The following is a 20,239-nucleotide window of genomic DNA, read 5'->3' as shown; positions in this document are numbered from 1 at the left end:
ACGTGCCAGCTTCTGTCTCCTCACTCTCTTCTTCCACTGTTATGTTGCCAATCCGACAACAGCCTTCAGAAATCAACCTTATCCTTTATGGTTCCATGCAACAACCCTATAAACCTATCTTTCTTTAGAAAATCAGGGGGTACCTAGTTTTCCCCTAATACCCTTACTATTTTCCTCCAAACTCCCTCAAATATGTTAACAAAAGCAGCAATATCCTCCTCCTCACCTTGGTATAACCTATTGAGCTCCTTCCAAAGCTCCTCTAGACTCTAAGTCCTCCCATACTTCCTCCTTGGTGCACTCTTCAGATAGTCCCAGTTTCCTCTTTGCTCCTTTGTCAGGACATCTTCATACCACTCCCTGGTTTCCCCTTCTAGAAGCAACCCCATCATCCTAGCCTTATACACATCATCATCTCTTTTATTTCATAAGGATGCCAACTCTACCCCTCTCAAGAAAAGAGTCGGATAGCCTCCCCTCTCTCACATTTGAAGACATCATATGTAAAATCACCCATTTGTTCTGAGTTAATCTCTATAAGTGATCCCCAACTTGTAAATCAAAGCTTTAAACAAGAGCACTTTTTGACTAGCCTTGTTTGTTGCCTTAAGCTACAAATAGTGCCATCTATGCCCCTTTCACCTTCATTGTAAGGCTAGCAAAGGTTTCTTCAAGTTGCTTAATTACCAGAAACCAATATTGAGATATGTCCTTTTTAAAAAAGTTCACTTCTTATGTTATCTTCACAATATGATTATAATGCTTCTATTAATATGATATTCTAGATATTTATAGGGAATTTTGTGGTGATTTGGACCTTTGTCGCACCTTTGTTTGGTTGGTTTTTAGTTTGTAAAAATAATTAACACATTCATGTAATATAAGAAATCGCCAATATAATATGATATTTAGCTCATAATACATGATATAACATAACTCATCATGCACACAACACCATGACATATAACCCATAATGCATGAGATGACATGTTGACAATATTTATCAATGCATACAATGCATATGACTCATAATTTATGACACTACTTAAATCATGACATGATAAACAAATATATGGCTCAGAATAGGACCCATTTCTAGATTTAAAAATAATAATTTTGGCGAGGTTCATTTCTTTCATCACACACCTCATGGTTTAAAAGAAGGGAGGGAGGAGGAGAAGGGTTTTGTGGGTTGGTGGGTGGGTGAGTGGGTTGGGGCGGGGGGTGTTTGAGTGGATTTGAGCTCGCCCCCCTACAAGGAAAGGCACGAACACCTCAATCGATAGGCTAATCTCTCACCTCTAATTTGTCGTTTCTTTGAGAGAAAGTGTGGCCACACTTTCATGTGGTTCTTACATGACACAACACAACTCATCACACACACAATAACATGACATATGTATATATATATACCTAGATGAATCCAGGAACATGCCCAAATTCACCTTTTAGGAATGTGCATGTTATATACTCATGGTAGTTTTTGTTGTTTTTCGAGTCGGGGTCAGAGACGAGCATGCTCCTCTCTGAGACTCGAGTAGAGAAACGATTTTGTCATTATTAGTCGTGAGGACGCTTTCGCTACTTCCTTAAGGCATGACCTCAGAAGGCCCAAAAATTGGGCACGACAGCGACGACGACCAGGAACTCCCTAAGGAGCCCAAGTACTGTGGGACTTGCCATTAGGCTCACCCACTAAAAACTCTGCAAACCCGACGAGTTTCCAGAGAGGAATTGCTCTACCCACAATGGGTGTCAGCTTGAAAACTATCAACTCCATTATGCATAGTATGGACTATCAACTATACATGGTATGGACTAGATACTACAACATCCCCACTAATGTCATAAGTGCCCAATAGTGGGTGTAGAGCTTTGTATCAAGATATGCTCTCACACACGCACTCCACACACACACATAAGAGCATATATTCACACAAAGCCCTTCGTACTGAGTTTCTGTCAAACCTCTGGGCAGACTCAGCCATAATGAAGCCTAGCACTAAGGGAAGTAGCAAATAGAAAGAATTAGTATAGCCTAAAAGTAGTTGATAGAGCAAATGCACCGCTAAAGATAGAAAGAATAAGCACAATATCAACTGGCCGCAACTCGGATGAAAACTTCACAATGTGAAAATCCACATGTCCGCTAATACAGCTGAATTATATACCTAGATGAATCCAGGAACATGCCCAAATTCACCTTTTAGGAACGTGCATGTTATATACTCATGGTAGTCAACCCATAAGACTATATAACTATCAACTCCATTATGCATAGTATGGACTAGATATTACAACATCCCCACTAACGTCATCAGTGTCCAATAGTGACATATGACCCATAATGCATGAGATGACATGTTGACAAGATTTATCAATATATATAATGCATATGACTCATAACTCGTGACGTATAACTCAAAGCCTGACATGATAACAAACAAATGGCTCTTCTCCCAAAATGCACCACAAGAAGTACCCATTCCTAGATTTACTTTTTTTTTTTGTGGGTGAGAGGTTTGTTTCTTTCATCACACACCTCATGGTTTAAAAGAAGGGAGGGAGGAGGAGAGGGGGTTTGTGGGTGGGTGGGTTTTTTTACAGCTCAATGCTGGGGCTACTCTCTCACCCTAATTTATTGTTTCTTTGAGAGAAAGTGTGCCCACACTTTCATTTGGTTCTGAACATAAGAACACATCACTCCAATACCTTTTGAAAAGACACAAACATTCAGTGACTTGAACAAATGTTGCCTGGAGCGAGCAAAGTTATTAATGAAGGGGAGGTAGTTGTGCAAGTTTGGGAGGCCGTTGTCGCTCACCGTATGTATGGAAAGAGAGAGATTTCAGGCGCTTGCATTTGTCATACAGGAGTGAGATCAAGCCACCTGAGTGAGACCAAGTCACCCACCCGAGTGAGGCCAAGCCACTAGTAGAGGGCATTTTTTAGAGTGATTGCCACCAGGACATGTGTGAATAAGACAAAGTGAGCCAGCTGAAATGTATTTATTCTAAGGCATGGATGAAGGGGGTTCAATAAAATGCAAAGAATAGAGTCATAAAATAATATTTATGAGAGAGAGGAATACTTTCTCCGATTCGGTTTTCAGTTGGTGGCAGCATCAGATGGCTATGGCGACGACAACCCACGTGCAGGCGGCTAACAGTAGCATAACGAAGGCATCCTTTGCCTTCCCTCGACGATCATGTGCGGCGGCGGCTGTTGAGAACAGCCTCTCCTTTGGAGCCCCCCACCGCTTCCCAGCAGCAGGCCTCAAATCCTCCTCCTGTCGCCAAAAACGAGCGACCAACTCCACGTCGTCCTTCGCCGCCGCCGCCGCTGCTGCTGCTATTGTATGTATTATTACTATCCTGCTCTTCTTTTGTTCTGTATATGCTCCTCTCATTGTCTCGTCCCTCAAGGTTATGCTCTCTCTCTCTCTCTCTCTCTCTTACACACACACACACACAATCCTCTCTCTCTCTCTCTCTCTCTCTCTCTCTCTCTCTCTCTCTCTCTCTCTCTCTCTCTTACACACACACACACACACAATCCTCTCTCTCTCTCTCTCAGATTTTTTTTAAAAAACAGATTCCTCAAGGTCTCTCCCTCTTTCTCGAGCTTGCCACGCTTCCCACCACCTAGTCCACCTCGTCCACGGTCGCTTCATCACCCGTGGATTAGAGCCATCATCACCCGTGGATTAGAGCCATCATCACCCGCCATAGGAGACGACTACCCCGCCACTTTAGTCTCTCTATCTTACAGCACCCCATGAGACAGATACTGAGATGAGCAGATTGCACCAGTCTTATGCTAGTTGTAGATATTATACTATTTTGTTGAACCTCAGTAGGAGTATTTTCCTTTCATAGCTGTTTAGCACTTTTTCAGTCCTTTTTGTCTTACTTTTGAAGATACACCATCAACTGTGTACTATGTTTTGGTCTCATAGGCCACTTTGGCCTTTCGCAGACGTTAATATATCTTTCTTTCTCTCTCTCTCTCTCTCTCTCTCTCTCTCTCTCACACACACACACACACACACACACACACACACACACCATCCTCTATCTCTTTGTCTCTCTCACTCTCTAACACACACATAGCACACACAATCCTCCCCCCTCCCTCTCTCTCTCTCTCAATCTCTCACACACACACACACACACACACTCTCTCTCTCTCTCACACACTCTCTCTCCGCTCTCTCTCTCTCTCTCTCTCTCTCTCTCTCTCACACACACACACACACACAAAATCCTAGCTTCATTGTACATACTTTTTTAGGAGATTCATCGCATTGAGCACCAAACTCTACATAGTAGATTTTTCTTTAAAAAAATAGTCTCCAGTTTGTCAAGAAGAGACACCTTTTCCAATTTTATCTTCCAAGATAGGTGTAGCATGGTATTCCTCTAAAAAACTCAAGTGATGTGCCTGTTTTATTGTCATGTTGCAACTTGTTGTCAGACTTGTACATGCCAGTCAACTTTTTGATGAAACTTGGCCATGACTAGAGACAATAGTAGTAGGCGTACACACCCCACATATCTGTGGAGTGTATGAAGAGGAAAAACCAATGCCCTTTTTACATGTCAAAAAAAGAGGTGTCCATTGATGTTCGTGAATCACCCCTAAAACTAATTGCAAAAACCAATGAGATTCTATAGTATTTTGTCTTAGCTTGAAATAATACCTTGAGGCGGCATTCTCAAGCTCCATGTTGATTGTGATATATAAAGGAGTTGGAAATACATAGTGTTATATATAATTTGATGGTGTTTTTTCATCCCATTAACTTGAAGCCTTCTCTTGCTCCTCACTTGGGCTTACATCTCTTTTTCTTAAAGTTCCCTAGATAAACCTCCATGTTTCTAAGCTAGATTTTGACTTTGATTACCTCAAACTTTTCTACATTGATTGCAATGGCCATTTTGCATACTATTTAACTTTTTTAAGGCAAACCTAGACTTATAGTATCAATCTCAATCTTACATTATATCATACATTTCTTGGTTGATGAGTTTCTTAGATTATAATAGTAAATATATTTGTTTATGTTTTTTAATCATTGTAATGTTGTCGATTATCAATATATAAGTTTAAGAATAACAATATTAAATAGCATGCAATGTTTAAGAATGACAATATCATTGTAATGTTGTTGATTATCAATAGATAAGTTTAAGAATGACAATATAAAATAGCATGCAACATTTTCCATCAATTTTGATTTATTTTAAAAGATCTCACAAGAAATATTTCCATAAAATTATTATTTTTATCTATAACATGCTAGGGAGAAAGTCCATTGGTTGGCAACATTGCTCCTAATTTTGAGGCAGAAGCTGTCTTGGATCAAGAATTTGTAAAGGTAATTATGCCTTCATTTTGAACATTGAGGTAATTATGCCTTTATTTTGAACATTATAAGGCGATTTAAAACATTTTAAGTTATGGCATTGAGTGCTTAGATGAATCATGAGTTGATTACAATTAGTTTTATGCAAGAGGTCTTTTTAATAACTAATTAAGCTAGCTATGGAGGATCATAAAGTCTTGATTGCTCTAGCATAATCAAAGACTTCTAATTAATCATGAAGGAAGCTTACTAGATAGTGCTAGAATTTAAAGAGTAAAGAGCTTAGATGCAAAAAAGGATAAAATGCTTACACACCTTTGCATTGATATGAGAGCCATTGAATAGGCTTAAGTACAATCTTGATTAGTTAATGCAATCCGATTAAGCTCTAATGTTCCACGATTCTCTCTTCCTTGATTCTCTCCACCTCCCCTACATTCTTTGTATCCCTAAATCATCTCCATCAATTTCCTTTTATTACTCCACTACGTAGATTCTCTAGAAAACATGCCTACTAAGAGGTAATATTATTATTTATGGTTACTTATGGTAACCTTCACCTAAGGCTTAAAACATTTTAGGAGATGGATAATATTTGCATATGGATGATAATATTTCTAACACTTTTTATAACCTACTCTTAATCATAATTTTATACATATTTGGATATGGATGATAATATTTCCAACACTTTTTATAACCTACTCTTAATCATAATTTATACATATTTATTCTATAAGATTTGAAATGTTTAAGAATTTTTAATATAATTTTATCATTTTAGAAAAAATGTAAGTGTCCTTGCAATTCAAAATGTTAAATTGAGCCACTCTAAATGTCCTCTTTTACATAATTTTGAAGGTGCATTGCAAAACACATGCACAAAAACTAATGTTGGAGAGACTTTTACTATGTTGCTCTTAGTTTTCTTTTAAGCTCTTTTTAGTTTTTGCTCTTCCCATCTCTCTTTGAGTTGCCGCTTATGCTGTGGTATCAAAAGCATCACTTTGCAACAATACAAGTATCTCTTGTTAAGGACTACCATCCACATTGTAAAAGCCATGATTCACGAATTTATACCTTAATGTCTTGCTTAGCTCAAACACATCGTATAGTCATCAAAATCATGTGCCCACTCACTTCTTGCAATTCTTGTAAAAAAGGATCATGAGATCTCAACAAGTTTAATTCAAAAGGGTTTATAAAATAGTGAAACCCATAAAAAATTATAAGCATTGAAATTTCAAGACTCATGCACAAAGGGATCTAAAAGATTTTAGTTGTAGATAAAGAGAATAAAGCTCGTTAAATGAAATGCATGGGCCATTTTACATGCTACCCTCTAATGAATAATCCAACATAAAAATTGTTATACATTAAATATCCATTAGGTATATAAAAAAGGAGTTCAAGTGGAGCCATTCAAATCCACCCTATTTGTGTTCTTGGGAGGTTCACTTAAGTATATCACGTGAGTTAACTAGAAGGGGTTTTTTAATTTTATATTTTCAAGATAAATTTATAAAAATGTACTTACATAAGGGGTTTTTTCTCAATGAATTTTGAGAATAATTTGTAAGTTAGTATAGAAAAAGAGGTTATTTTGAATACTAAAACAATAGATAAGGGATTTTTATAATGCTCCTTGAACGCACGTGATATTTAGGTTTTCTATAAAGTGAACCCCCTAAGCTTGAGTTCCATGCAAAGCCACATAAATATTAAAGCATCATTTGCACACGCACAAATTTGGTTACCCTTATAAGTCACAAAAGGAGGGTCTTGATCAACTCGCTAATATAGGAGGGGAGTAGGAGGCATAAGAAGATGATACACTTTGAGCAATTAAGATAAATCGTAGCATGGGAAACGAGGGGGGCATATGAGGACATATATTACATGGCAATGTCAATCTTATTAAAATAGTGTTCAATCTAGTTTAGTTACAGATTAGATATTGCTTAAAAAGAGGAATAATGCATCATTTCATGCACACGTGCTAGTCACTTACCCATAGTCTTTTGGAGAAATGATGGTAAAAGATTACAACTGTAGGAGGGTAGGAGAGCCTAAGATCTCTAGTTGTTTTTTTAATGAAGTAAACTCTCTCTCTCTCTCTCTCTCACACACACACACACACACACACACACAAAGGAAGGTACAAAAGTTTTCAAAACTTTTCTCTTATTTTTGAGTACATAAAGCTATTTGGAATGTGTAGTGATTTTCCAAGAATGCATTGTTTCAGTTCTAGTTGCCCCCTTGCAAGAGGCACTTTCTAGTTGCATGCCCTAAGGTTTCGCCCTTAGGGCAGCCGAAGAGCTAAGCGCAGGGCCAAAAAAACACACAATTTTTTTTTTAAAATTATTCATCGTCATTGCTCTCTCTCTCTCTCTCTCTCTCTCTCTCTCTCTCTCTCTCTCGGGCCACAGCCCAAACTCAGGCTCTTGTTTAGCATGCCTATTTATAGGCTTCCCAGAACCCTCTAGATCTCGAACAGTCCAGAAGCCTCCAACTCCGTCCATGTGTCATCTTCACGATTTTTTTAAAAATAAAGGTTGATTAACCTTTTGCCCAAGGTCTTCCCATCACTTTCCCCCTTCCAAACTAATTAATTAATGCCCAAACAATATTGGGTAGCCATATAATATTTGCATGCAACGTGCTTTGAAAGGCAAAACGTTTGTAGGAGCACATTTTATAAAAGACTTTTTGCCTAAGGGTTGGTGGCTCTCATTCCCACCTTTACCTTGCTAACATGCTACATCTTTGAAAACATGCTTTCTTTTGGTTGCTCATGCTTTGGTCTTTCTTGCTCCTCTAGTGTATCAAGGTGATCATCCACTTGGATGGAATTCATGAGCTTAGTGTTTCCCTTTAATCTGCTTTTTTTTTCTTCACTTGGTCTCAAGGTGATCATCCACTTGGATGAAATTCATGAGCTTAATGATTAAAGTTTTTTCACTTGGTCCTCTCAAGGTAATCATCCACTTGGATGGAATTCATGAGCTTAATGTTTCCCTTTAATCTGGGTATCAAGGCATGATATGGGCATGCTTTCTTTTGCTTCCACTAATCAATGGGTTGGTAGAATATTGGATTTACAAGGCACCAAAGAGGATATCTGATGATGATGTGCTTGTTGATTAGCAAAGGCCTGTTGATTAGCAAAGGCCTTGGTATATTGTTTGAGGTCATATGATAACTTGGTTTTGTGTTGGTTTTTCTACTCACAGATCAAGCTTTCAGATTACATCGGGAAGAGCTATGTCATTCTTTTTTTCTATCCCTTGGACTTCACGTTTGTCTGTCCGACAGGTGCGTTTCCTACCTTTAGTTTTGCTTCAACGATACATGCTTTTCATAATCTTTACCACTAATGAATGTTTTCTTTGGTAGCTTTTCATGTTCACGAACCCTTCAGTGCTACCCAGAATGTCTGTTCATAATTTCTTCCACTGTTACTGTGGTTGTTTAAGGTGCTTATGCCTCTTCTTTGATTGCATCAGAGATAACAGCTTTTAGTGATCGTTATTCAGAGTTTGAGAGACTGAACACCACCATCATTGGCATATCCACAGACAGTGTTGTAAGCCTCCTCCAATCATTTCTCTTATTTTGGTCTGTTGTTTAAAGTTTGACATACGCATACCCTGAATCCCCATGCCCATGCCCATGCCCATACCCATATCAATAATGTTACCCGAAATCTTAACATCCCCCAACCCAATCTTTGCATAGTTATCGTCTGTGTAGAGTTGGACATACATGCATACTCTAAACCCTAAAACCCCATATACCTAAACCGCATTGCCCATACCCCCCCACACATGCACACCAATCCCCTCTCCCACCAGCACCCACTCACCCACCCACCCACTCACCCACCCACCTGGCACCCACCCTATAGAACACTTGTGCCTAGGTAGGGTTTTCAAAGATAGAAAGAAGAGTGCGACGGAATCACACACGCCACACACAAGAGTCCTAAACTATTGTCTTTATTATGTACAAGAAAGGGACGATTACAACCGAATTCTCTATACAAGAGATATGGCTGAGCGGATGTAGTATGCAATAGATTGATTGTCGTAATGTGCAACAAAGCCTAAAGCAATCATAACAAAATGCATGCCTCTTTTAAGTCATCAAAGGTTATTAAACCTTATAACCTTTAAAATTCTTTTTGTCCCCTTTCACACTTGTACTGGCCACACCTATGAATTTCCTTTTCATATCCAACTAATGCCTGTTCACACTGTCCATCCTGTGCCTGTGCCCATGCCCATGCCCACCTACTTGTTGTCTAGAGGGAAAAACTCAGGGTCTTTATATACCCCCCTCTTGAAAAATAGCAAGCGTCCTCGATTGCACTCAATAACACAGTAAGGCATCCAATTGAGTGAAGAAAGATTCCCCATATGACCAAAGCAATGCCCCTCCAGTGTATCGGGGTGAGGAAACAATCATCCTGAACAATAAGGCCATACCGTCACATCAAAGTGACAAACAACTCTTGCTTGTTCCTTCAGAACCTACAGCAAAAGTCTAAAACCAAGTGGAAACACGTTACTTGTGTTAGCCAAAAACAAAACCATGCATCATTCTACATATGACAAACATATGCATGACACATATATGCATTCACAAACAATATGCTCCTCAAGATGCTCTACCTACTCCAAAATAACAATCTTAAGGGTTGCTCGCAAGCCTTACATCCATGTATATCCCGCAGGACCCACGACTGATGGTACAATATGAAAGCACTCAATGCATCTAAACTATACATCCACTAAGTACTTTCCACATATGTCCCTCTTGATGCTTTACCCACTCTGCTCATGGCCATCCCATAGGAGCCACACTCAGTGATGCATCCATGAACATAATAAAGTACTTGATGTATCATACCAACATACATGCATCTCATCTTGACACATCCAGAGTATTACCCATGTATTCCCAAGGGTACCAAGATCCAATGGCACCAAAATACCATAATACCTCAGAAAGTGTATAAATACATGCACAAATAGAGTTCAATCCATATATCCATGAACCAAACCAACTCTAGGACTGCTCGCAAGACTTATGCCCTTCATAGAGTCTCGAAGTGTTAACTTAGGTTGCTGCAGACTTTGAGCTAAACCAAACCATGCCATTCCAAAGGAAACCAACTCCAGAAATAGCATCATCTCATGTGACTAGTACACAATATCATAGAAGTCCCATAAGTAGATGTGTTGTCAGCCTCACTATCTCGGGTGAATACAAAGATGTCACCAAGCGACTTCTAGATGAAAAAGTGAGCCTGTCTATAATAAGGGAGCGGAGGTGCTTGAGCATCAGGCAATGCTCCAGACCCATTCTCTGCTGAACTTGAATGAACCGTCGCAAGAGTCGGCTCCAACTCAAAGGCATCAAGATAAAGTTGAAATTCCTAAGGTGAATCTGCCAAGTCACCCTCCTCCATCCACTTCGTATCCATCGGTGAATAGTTCTTTAAACTTCACAAGATAGCGACGGGAAACTTTACCTCGTACCTTTCTTTCCGTATGTGCCAGTATCTGCTCGAGAATAAGAACCTCATCAAGTTCCTCGGCTTCCAACTGAGCCTTATCTGATACATCCACAGGCACCCAAAACCTGCTTGCACTCCACCCAAGTGGTAAGCACAAGTCCCAAAGAAGCATAGTAGATCACCACTGCTAAACATAGAAAGAAGCTGCCTTCCTAACCCCATGAAGCCTCCGTGAAGATACCACTGGTGATAAAATGTCGCAAGCCATAGCCTTTAACCCATGTTTTGCACCATAACACTTCAACTGCTTCTTGTTCCTGGTTGACTATTCCCTGTCCTTGGTGTCTTTTCTCCTGAGCCTCATCTTTAGCTTTTGCTCTTCACCTCATATAGGCAAAGACTCATAATCTTGCACCGTCTCCAGTACTTCCTTTTCACTTTCCTCATGTAGAAGCTTTTGATGTGTCAACCACGGGCTCGCCTCCTTGAGAAAGTTGACGATATCCCGGCGATGGAACCATGAAACCGGCCTTCAGAGATCTGACGGGTGGTGAAACAAACACTCGCACCTTAAACACTTCATCACCCATGGGAACCTGGAAAAAGAAACAAACAGGGAGAGCTAGAGTGCTCCTGCAAATCTACAAGGACACCGATTGGCCCCAAAACGCAGTGGCGCCCCTTGCGGTATTTCTTTACTTGATCAAAATTTGAGTACAAAGTACAACTTGTAGAATCCTCTACCAATCGGATCCCTCGAAGCTTTCACCCAGGACTTCCAAATAAGAACTCCTGTGAGTCGTTATTACAACAAAGCATTCCATAGAGAAGGCACACCTGTACAACACCTCCCTGCGTGAAAAGGTCTTCTCCATCTCAACCATGGATCCCACAAACCCTTTCCCAAACAGAAGAAGAGCTGTACCAAACCACATGTCCTTCCTATAGTCACAGCTTGCATGTAACCTCGAGAAAAACTAGAACCTGTCCACATGAATCCAAAGACATGCTTTCTACATGAAATCAAAGACCTGTATCCGATAAACCAAAGACCTGTATCCATAAACCATAGGCCTGTATCCTCGATACCAAAGTCCTGTTTCTTCTCGAAAAACCAATGTCATATTTCCATGATAGATAAACCACATATAAATATGCACCATCCAATCACGGTGCCAAAAACCTAGAGAGAGAAAGATAGAGGATGTGTCAAGCAATCCCTGAATACACATAAGTCCCAGATGAAGAGCAACACGCATCTCTTCCAAGAACATCATCCTATGCATATGTAGCTTGATCCTCTGCATCCTAATCTCGTAAACAAAACCTGCTTGCAAAGAGAGAGAGAGAGAGAGAGAGAGAGAGAGAGAGAGAGAGAGAGAGAGAGAGAGAGAGAGAGAAACCCCTTGGCTGTTAGCCTCTCGGCGCCTCCTTCAGCCCAAGACAAAGATAGTCAAGCGTGCTGTTCAGCCCTTGCGCCTCTGTGGCCGTCTGCAGTCCTTCTGGTAGCCCGACTAGCTGTAGAGAGTCTCCCGCCTTGCGCCCGTTGCTAGCGCCATACGTGCAACCACCTGTCATAGAGAGCCTCCACCTGATACCCGCCTGGTTGCCCTGACTGCCACCCGGCGTCCGTTAGTTGACTGTAGCCCGCCTGCCTGCCTATAGCCCATGTGCGCAGCACCCTGTACCCGTGTGTGCAGCAGCCGGCTGGCCTCCTTGTGTGCAGCAGCCGGCTGGCCTCCTTGTGTGCAGCAGCCGCCTGGCCCATGTGTGCAGTAGCTGCCTAGCCGCTCTGTGTGCAGCAGCCTGCAGCCCATGCGCAGCAGCAGCACCCTGTAGCCTATGGGCAGCAGCAGCCGCCCTGGTCACCCTTGTGCGCAGCAGCCTGTAGCCCATGCGCACAGCAGCCGCCCTGTTCTTCCACACATGCAGCCTCCACACGGCGACCTGCTCAAGGGGATGCGCCCCCTGTCACACCATATTCCATGCGCCACCCTTCACCTATTTAAAGAGGCGATTTGCTTTTCAAAAACGCCAAAAGCAATCATAACAAAACGCATGCCTCCAATAATTATTTTTAAGTCATCAAAGGTTACTAAACCTTATAACCTTTAAAATCCTTTTTGTCCCCTTTCACACTTGGGTTGGCCACACTTATGAATTTCCTTTTCATATCCCACTGATGCCTGTTCACACTGTCCATCCCGTGCCGGTGCCCGTGCCTACTTGCTTGTTGTCCAAAGGGAAAAACTCAGGGTCGTAACATGGTCCAATTGAAAGTGAAAAGTACAATATGGCAAGATCAACGCCCCAATCTCTCTCAACCATACATATGTAGCAACATTCAGTGCAAACCAATGGTGTAGTAATAGTCCAAGTTGTATACCACTGTGAACCATACATAACCACAACATTCAATGTGGCTAGTACACATATATCATAGAAGTCCCATAAGCAGATGTACTGTCAGCTGTCAGTACCTTCGGGTGAGACAAAAGTTGCACCAAGCGACCTCTAGATGACATCCAAGCCTGTTTGTATCAAGGGAGTGGAGGTGCTACCCCCATCTTGAGCATCAAGCAATGCTCCAGACCTATGCTCTACTGAACCTGAATGAGCCGTAGCAAGAGTCGGCTTCAACTCAAAGGCATCAAGATAAAGCTGTAATACCTGAGGTGAATCTGCTAAGTCACCCTCCTCAATCCACTTCGCATCCATCGGTGAATAGTTCTTGAACTTCACAAGATAGCGACGGGAAACTTTACGGTTTACCTCGTACCTTTCTTTCCTTGTGTGGCAGTATTTGCGCGGGAATAAGAACCTCATCAAGCTCCACTTCCAGATGAGCCTCATCTGATACATCCCTTTGGAAAGGTCTAAGTAGACTCACATGAAATGCATTGTGAATCCTCCAGTGATCTGGTAGCTTCAAACGATTGTGATGGTTTTGTACCTTCTTTTGCTTTTGTTTAGTTCTTTGGAGTTCCAACTTAACTCTCCTATAAGCTTCATCCATGTTCTCCACATACTGGTCAGCCTGAAAGATCTTTCTTATCCTTTGTGTGCAAAATGGGTGGTACCTTCTTTCCTCCTTCCTCAATCTCAAAAGGCGCCTTGCTTGTCAGGGTATGGATGGTGTTGTTATAAGCGAACTCCACCAAAGGAAGATACTTTTCCCATTGTTGCTTGTGCTCTGACACATAGCACTTGAGAAGATCTAACATTGTGGAATTAGTCTCTTTCGATTGCCCATCTGTCTATGGATGAAATGATGATGAAAACTTGAGAGTTGTACCCATGTTGTCAAATGACCCTCTCCAAAATAAACTCGTAATCCGTGGATCACGGTCACTGATGATAGACGAAGGCATGCCATGATACTTGAAGATGTTCGCCATGAACAACTTCACCATGTGATCAACTTTGATCTTCTTACGCACGGGAATGAAATGAGCCTGCTTACTGAACCTACATATGATAGTCCAAATGCCATCATTCCCCGTTTGTGTCCTTGAAAGATCAAATGGTCTATCTGGAATAGGTAAAGGCTGAAGTAACCTTGGTGTCTTTTGACGGTCAGACTTTACCTTCTAACATACGATGCATTGCCTAACAAAAGCATCAACGCCCCTTCTCAAGGTTGGCCAATAAAAGAAAGCCTCAACTGCCTTTACCATGGCCTCAATGCCCCTATGTCCTGCATACGTTGGAGCATGAGTTTCAATCATAACCTTGAGCCGTAACTGCCTAGTAACACATAGTCCACCATGCATCAACAAGAAGCCATCCTTAAGAGTATAATGAACATGCTGCTGACCCTTAGACATCTGATCATAGACCCTGCCAAAATCCTCATCCTGCGCATACTGCTCTTTCATCTCATCAAGCTCATGATGATAAGCAAGTGAAATTGCTGAGACCTGTGGCTTGTGTGACAAAGCATCTGCCACAACATTCTCTTTTTTGCCTTCCACATGTACGATCTGGGAGTGGAACATAGACAAAAAGTTGGCCCATCTCATATGCTTCTTAGAAAGCGTAGTTTGCATGAGGAAATAACGCAAGGTCTGATGATTTGTCTGCACAGTGAAATCAATCCGAAGAAAATAGTGTTTCCATGTAGAAAGAGCATGAATTACAGCCAACATCTCTTTCTCATAGACCTATAAATGCTTCTCGGCATTCTATAATATATGACTCTCGTAGGCTATCACATGTCCTTCTTGCATGAGAATTGCCCCGATGTTGTTCCCACATGGATCACACTGGATAACAAAAGCCTTTCGGAGATGTGGTAAGACCAATATAAAGGCTGCAATTTCTCGATCAACCCATCAAAACACAGTTCCCTTCTTTGTTAAAGCATGAAGGGGCGAAGCAATCTCAATAAAATACCGTATGTACCATCTATAATAGGAACACAATCCCAAAAAGCTGCGTACATCATGCACGGTCCTCGAAGCTGGCCAATTGAGAATTGCTTCTACTTTCGAAGGATCCATACAGACTCCATCTTTAGACACAATGTGTCCCAAGAAGTGTATTTCTTCCAAGAAGAACTCACTCTTCTTGCCATTTATGACCAACCTATGCTTTCGGAGTTCTTCAAACACTGTGGCCAAATGCTCCCTAAGCTCCTCTGAGCGTGAATGCAGAATCATGTCATCAAAGAATGTTTCCACAAATGCTCGATGAGGCCGGAAAATCATGTCCATCATCCTGTTAAAGGTGGCAAGAGCATTTGTCAGGCCAAAGGGCATGACTAAGAACTCATATAGCCCAAAGGTGGTCCGAAATGCTGTCTTATGTACATCCTCCGGTCTAATGCGTATCTGATCATACCTGCTGTTCAAGTCTATACGACTAAAGACTGTGGAGAGCCCTAAAAGACTGTGGAGAGCCCTATAAGCGGTCCAAAATGTAATCGATTCTCTAAATAGGGAATTGATTCTTGATGGTGTTCTTCTTTAGCGCCCTGTAATCTATGCACAAGCGCCAAGAACCATCTTTCTTTTGCACTAAGAGCACAAGCGAGCAAAAGGGTGATGAGCTTGGTCGAATCAACCCGTTTTTCAACAACTCTTGTACTTGGCTCATAATTTCCTCTTCTTGGGCTGCACTAACACGGTACGGCGGTCTATTTGGTGGGGTACTCCCCGGAATAAGATCAATAGCATGATCTTCTGGCCTTTCCGACCCTCTCACATACAACGAGAAATATGCATTGGCTACATGAAAGCCAATAGTGACAAGATATTCAGAAATCTTGTTAGACCATGCTCTTGGTGCTTGTTTTAAGCCATGCAAGGCTTTCTTCAACCTACAAACATGCTTGGGGTGACACACATCCTCATAACCAGGTGGCTGCAACATATACACCTCTTCTTGCAAATCCCCATGCAAGAATGCATTCTTTACATCCATCTAATGTAAAGACCATTGCTTTGACGCAGCCACTGCTATCACTGTTAGACATCATCCCCTACTTGCTGGCTTCCTATTTGGTGTCCTATTTTAGCCTCTAGGGCTGACCATGTTAGTCAGAGGGGCTGGTCACCCCTCACTCATATTTTACCCATATTTATGCCCCATTTTATGGTCTTGGGATTTTCCCCAGTCGTGGAGGTATTTATCCCTAGTCGGCTGCCTTCATGTAGAGGTATATATAGCCGGCATGCCTCTCTCATATTTTCACTGCTTGCATTGCTTGCCTAGCTTGTCTAGCTGCAGTCCCTCACTTACGAGGTTCTCCCCTCTTGCTTGGGACATGTATTCCTTTTGATGATGATATTGAGAGCAGGTTCTCACCTGTGTTTCCTCTCCATCTCTCTCTCTCTCTCTCTCTCTCTCTCTCTCCCCCTCCTGTGTTTCCACTTAACCTACTTCCGCTGCACATTCTATCATGGTATCAGAGTGCCGGTGATTTTCAGCGTTGGATGCTCCCTCCTATACCTCTTCATATCTGCGTTTTTTCCACCCCTGGACAGACCTGCGTTTTTGCATTTTCAGCAAGGGCAGCAGCACAAAGATTGCTGCGTTTTTCTTCAGGTGGCTGTCTACAGCAGTTTTCAGCAGTTCTCAGCATTCATACCCCCCTTGTAGTGCTGGTCGCCTGTTTTGTACAGGCCAACAGCAGCATATTTGCTGCGTTTTTTTCTTCTACAGGTTTCTGATGCTGATTTGCTGATCTGAGGCTTGGGTGTACCTATTTCTTCAGCGTTTCCATATTCAGCCCCTTATACCTCCGAGTTTTCAGATTTGCAGCCATGGTTGCTGCGTTTTTTCTGAACCGATCTTGCTGGTAGCTCTACCTTCAACTGGGCTTCATCTGTTGGGCCCGAAGGTACCTTCTCTTCAGCGTTTTTTCCTCACAGGAGGTGTGGACACTGGTTGGCCTGAATTTTCAGGTTTGTAGCCCTTGTGTGGCTGCGTTTTCTTCTCCAGTGGACACAGATCACTTGCAGAGGGGGTTTCTTGATTGGATTGTGGCTTTGGAGGCAGTTTGGTACTTGAGGAGGATTCTGAATTTCTGATTTCAGTCAGCGTTTTGCTGATTTTGGAGCATCTATACCTGTGTTTTGTTCCTGGCCTACACGGTTTCCCGGTTTCTACATGTTCCTTGCCTTCTGTTGGCGGTGGAGTGTTATTTTTGCTGGATAGCAATGTTTTGGCTGCGTTTTGCTTCCCACAAGAGTTTTCTACACTCAGAGGGGGCCTTTCTCCAGCTACTTCACTTGAGGATCAGTTTCCGGAGCTGTGCTGTACCTGTGGAGACATTCTTCTTTGATAGAAGTTTACAGTTATTTGGAGGAGAGCAGTGATCTTTTCAGAGATCCTGAGCAGAGTTTATTTTGTCCGAGCTTGTGTTCTTTGCAGTATTTGCAGAACAAGGAGGGTGTTTTGCCCTTTTTGCGGTGTGATCCTTTCACATGGATCTTTTATATGTTGCTGATTATTGGGATCTGGTTCTACTTCTGGAACAGTCTTCTGCTATCTGTGATGCTTTTGAGGACTTTGTTGCCACTGCAGTTTATATTCGTGCTTCCCTTCCTCATTGTGAGGGGTCTACCTCTGCCTCTCTTTGTGATGCTTCTGAGGATGCCCCTCCCCCTGCCAGTTCTGTTGGCTTGTTGTTTTGGAGGATGGTTTTTTTGGACCCGATGGGATGCTTTGGATCTGTGGTTGCTAACCGTGCCTGGGGCACAGTGGTACTTTCAGAGTTTTTTGGATTTGGATCAGAATCAGGTTGGGCTTGTACCTGTCCGACGATATCATTTTTCAGAGGGGGATGTGGAGTCCTTTCATCTTGCGATGCCCATCTCAGTGGCGTGTACTTATGTATAGCATTGGGCAACTCATGTTATGGAGTTTGAGCAGATGGACCCCATATCTTCTACAGAGTCTTTACATCTTGCGATGCCGACCTTTTCAGAGGATGCTCTTATACAGCATTTGGCTACTCTTGGTACAGAGTTGGAGCAGATTGACTCTATTTCTTTTGAGGGTTCCAGTGAGGAGCAGTTTGCTTCTCCCAGGATTGGTTATATACAGGATCTGTTCTTGGTTGGTTTTGAGGTTTTTCATACCTTCTCCAGGCTGGATACACGACATTCGACTTCGGGGAGTGTTCTTACACTTGGGTTTGGAACCATTATTTGGAGCAGCACGTCGCAACCTATATGGTTGTTTTCTTCCAGAGGAACGGTGTACCTGGCAGCTTGTTCTGTTGCTTTTGTAGCTGAGTTGCTGAGGAGATTGCTTGTGGAGCTTTCTTGGTACATGTTTCTGCAGTCTTTCATCTTTGATCGAGGACGGCTTCTCTGGCTTCTTGGAGTTTGCTTAGCATTCGGTGCTGAGAGGGGGTGTTAGACATCATCCCCTACTTGCTGGCTTCCTATTTGGTGTCCTATTTTAGCCTCTAGGGCTGACCATGTTAGTCAGAGGGGCTGGTCACCCCTCACTCATATTTTACCCATATTTATTCCCCATTTTATGGTCTTGGGATTTGCCCCAGTTGTGGAGGTACTGCCCCGAAAAACTGCTCCTGGGCTTGAAGTAGATCTCCTCGTGTCCGTATCTCCTCCCCAAACTGAGTCACTCCAACCGTGGAGTCGGACTCCATCCAACAATCCCCCTCCTGTGTACAAGAGTCCATGATCCTTCGCATGCCGCAGAAACCACAGGAAACGCAATCCTGCCTCCGAAAGAGACATCTGCAAACCATGAGCTCAACCGCCTCATCAGGAAGCTCCCATCCAATCTGGTGTCCATCAACCAGATCAATGAACCATACAGCTTCTGAGTCACAGAGACATCACACTGCGCACAATGATCAACACCTGTTACGGTGCACAAACAAGTCCTGGAAACCTGATGAAACCTGTCAACCACCCCCTCTGAATCCGGAACCACAAAGCCTGGAGAAACCACCGCCTTCTGCAAGTAAGCACCTGCCACCTGCCTGGCTTTCTGAAAGGTCCCCGTGGAAAGAACATCCTCAACTACTGGAGGTTCTTTGTCCCGAATACTACGAGACATCAGAGCATAAGTGACCTGTTCAGCTTCCTTTGAGTGACGAACACAAGAACTACCAACATCAGTACTGGAAAGTTCCTGCCAACTGCTGCTATCCACCATCTGGTCTCGGAAAGCCCGCACCTACAGCGTATCCACACTTAAGTGGCCATTACCAAACTGCCACTCATCACAAACCTGAGGACCTAGGAGAGAGACTGCTGAAAGCTTGTAAACTCCATTCTCCACTCCGCCTTCCCAAACCACTTGGCCTGTTGGTTTGTCCCGTAGAGCAACAAAATGCTCATCAAACTCCACCCGTACGCCAGTCTTGCAAACCTGATGCACTGACAACAGATGAAAACCAAGTGCCGGAACATACAACACTTGGGAGGAATGCTTCCCCCCTCTGCCATCGGGAACTATCTCCATCCTGCCCTCACTGTGAACTGGGATAGTGGATGTATCACCAGTAAGAATATGACCAGAAAGCCTGCAGAGATCCTGTAAACCGGAACGGGAAGGAGTCATGTGCCTGGAAGCACCACTATCGAGAATCCACTCCCGAGTATCCGTTGCGGAGAGTCCTCCAATCTCCTCCCTGCCTGAAGAAAATGAAACATCGGTGTCCATCACCTCCAGGTGCACAAAAGCCGGAGTCTTCATGATTGCTACTGAGGAATCTTCACCCTTCTCGGTCTTCCGCTTGGGACACTGCCTCCAATAGTGGCCTTTCTCCCCACAATCATTACAGGTCCTCTCTGCCTTTATGTTTCTCGCGGTCAGCGTCGGACTTCTTCTCAAAAGACTTCTCCGATGAAGCCTTCCCTTTG

The 20,239-nt window shown here is 42.7% G+C and overlaps 1 protein-coding gene across 1 annotated transcript in view; it reads left to right on the top strand.

Moving 5' to 3' along the window:
- The first annotated feature begins 3,134 nt into the window (after positions 1 to 3,134).
- LOC147617836 (2-Cys peroxiredoxin BAS1, chloroplastic-like) overlaps positions 3,135 to 20,239 on the top strand; it is a 47,085-nt gene continuing 29,980 nt past the window's right edge. The window contains exons 1-4 of the mRNA XM_086775511.1: positions 3,135 to 3,356; positions 5,306 to 5,380; positions 8,605 to 8,686; positions 8,878 to 8,957. Of these exons, the coding sequence (XP_086631637.1) occupies positions 3,135 to 3,356; positions 5,306 to 5,380; positions 8,605 to 8,686; positions 8,878 to 8,957 (459 nt within the window). The remainder of the gene's footprint in view (positions 3,357 to 5,305; positions 5,381 to 8,604; positions 8,687 to 8,877; positions 8,958 to 20,239) is intronic.

The sequence above is a fragment of the Cibotium barometz genome, chromosome 36 (assembly GCF_041138505.1).
Source record: "Cibotium barometz isolate CiBa-2024 chromosome 36, ASM4113850v1, whole genome shotgun sequence".
Classification (NCBI taxonomy): domain Eukaryota; kingdom Viridiplantae; phylum Streptophyta; class Polypodiopsida; order Cyatheales; family Cibotiaceae; genus Cibotium; species Cibotium barometz.
The sequence above is the reverse complement of the archived record's forward strand: the minus strand, read 5'-3'. Positions and strand labels throughout refer to the sequence as shown.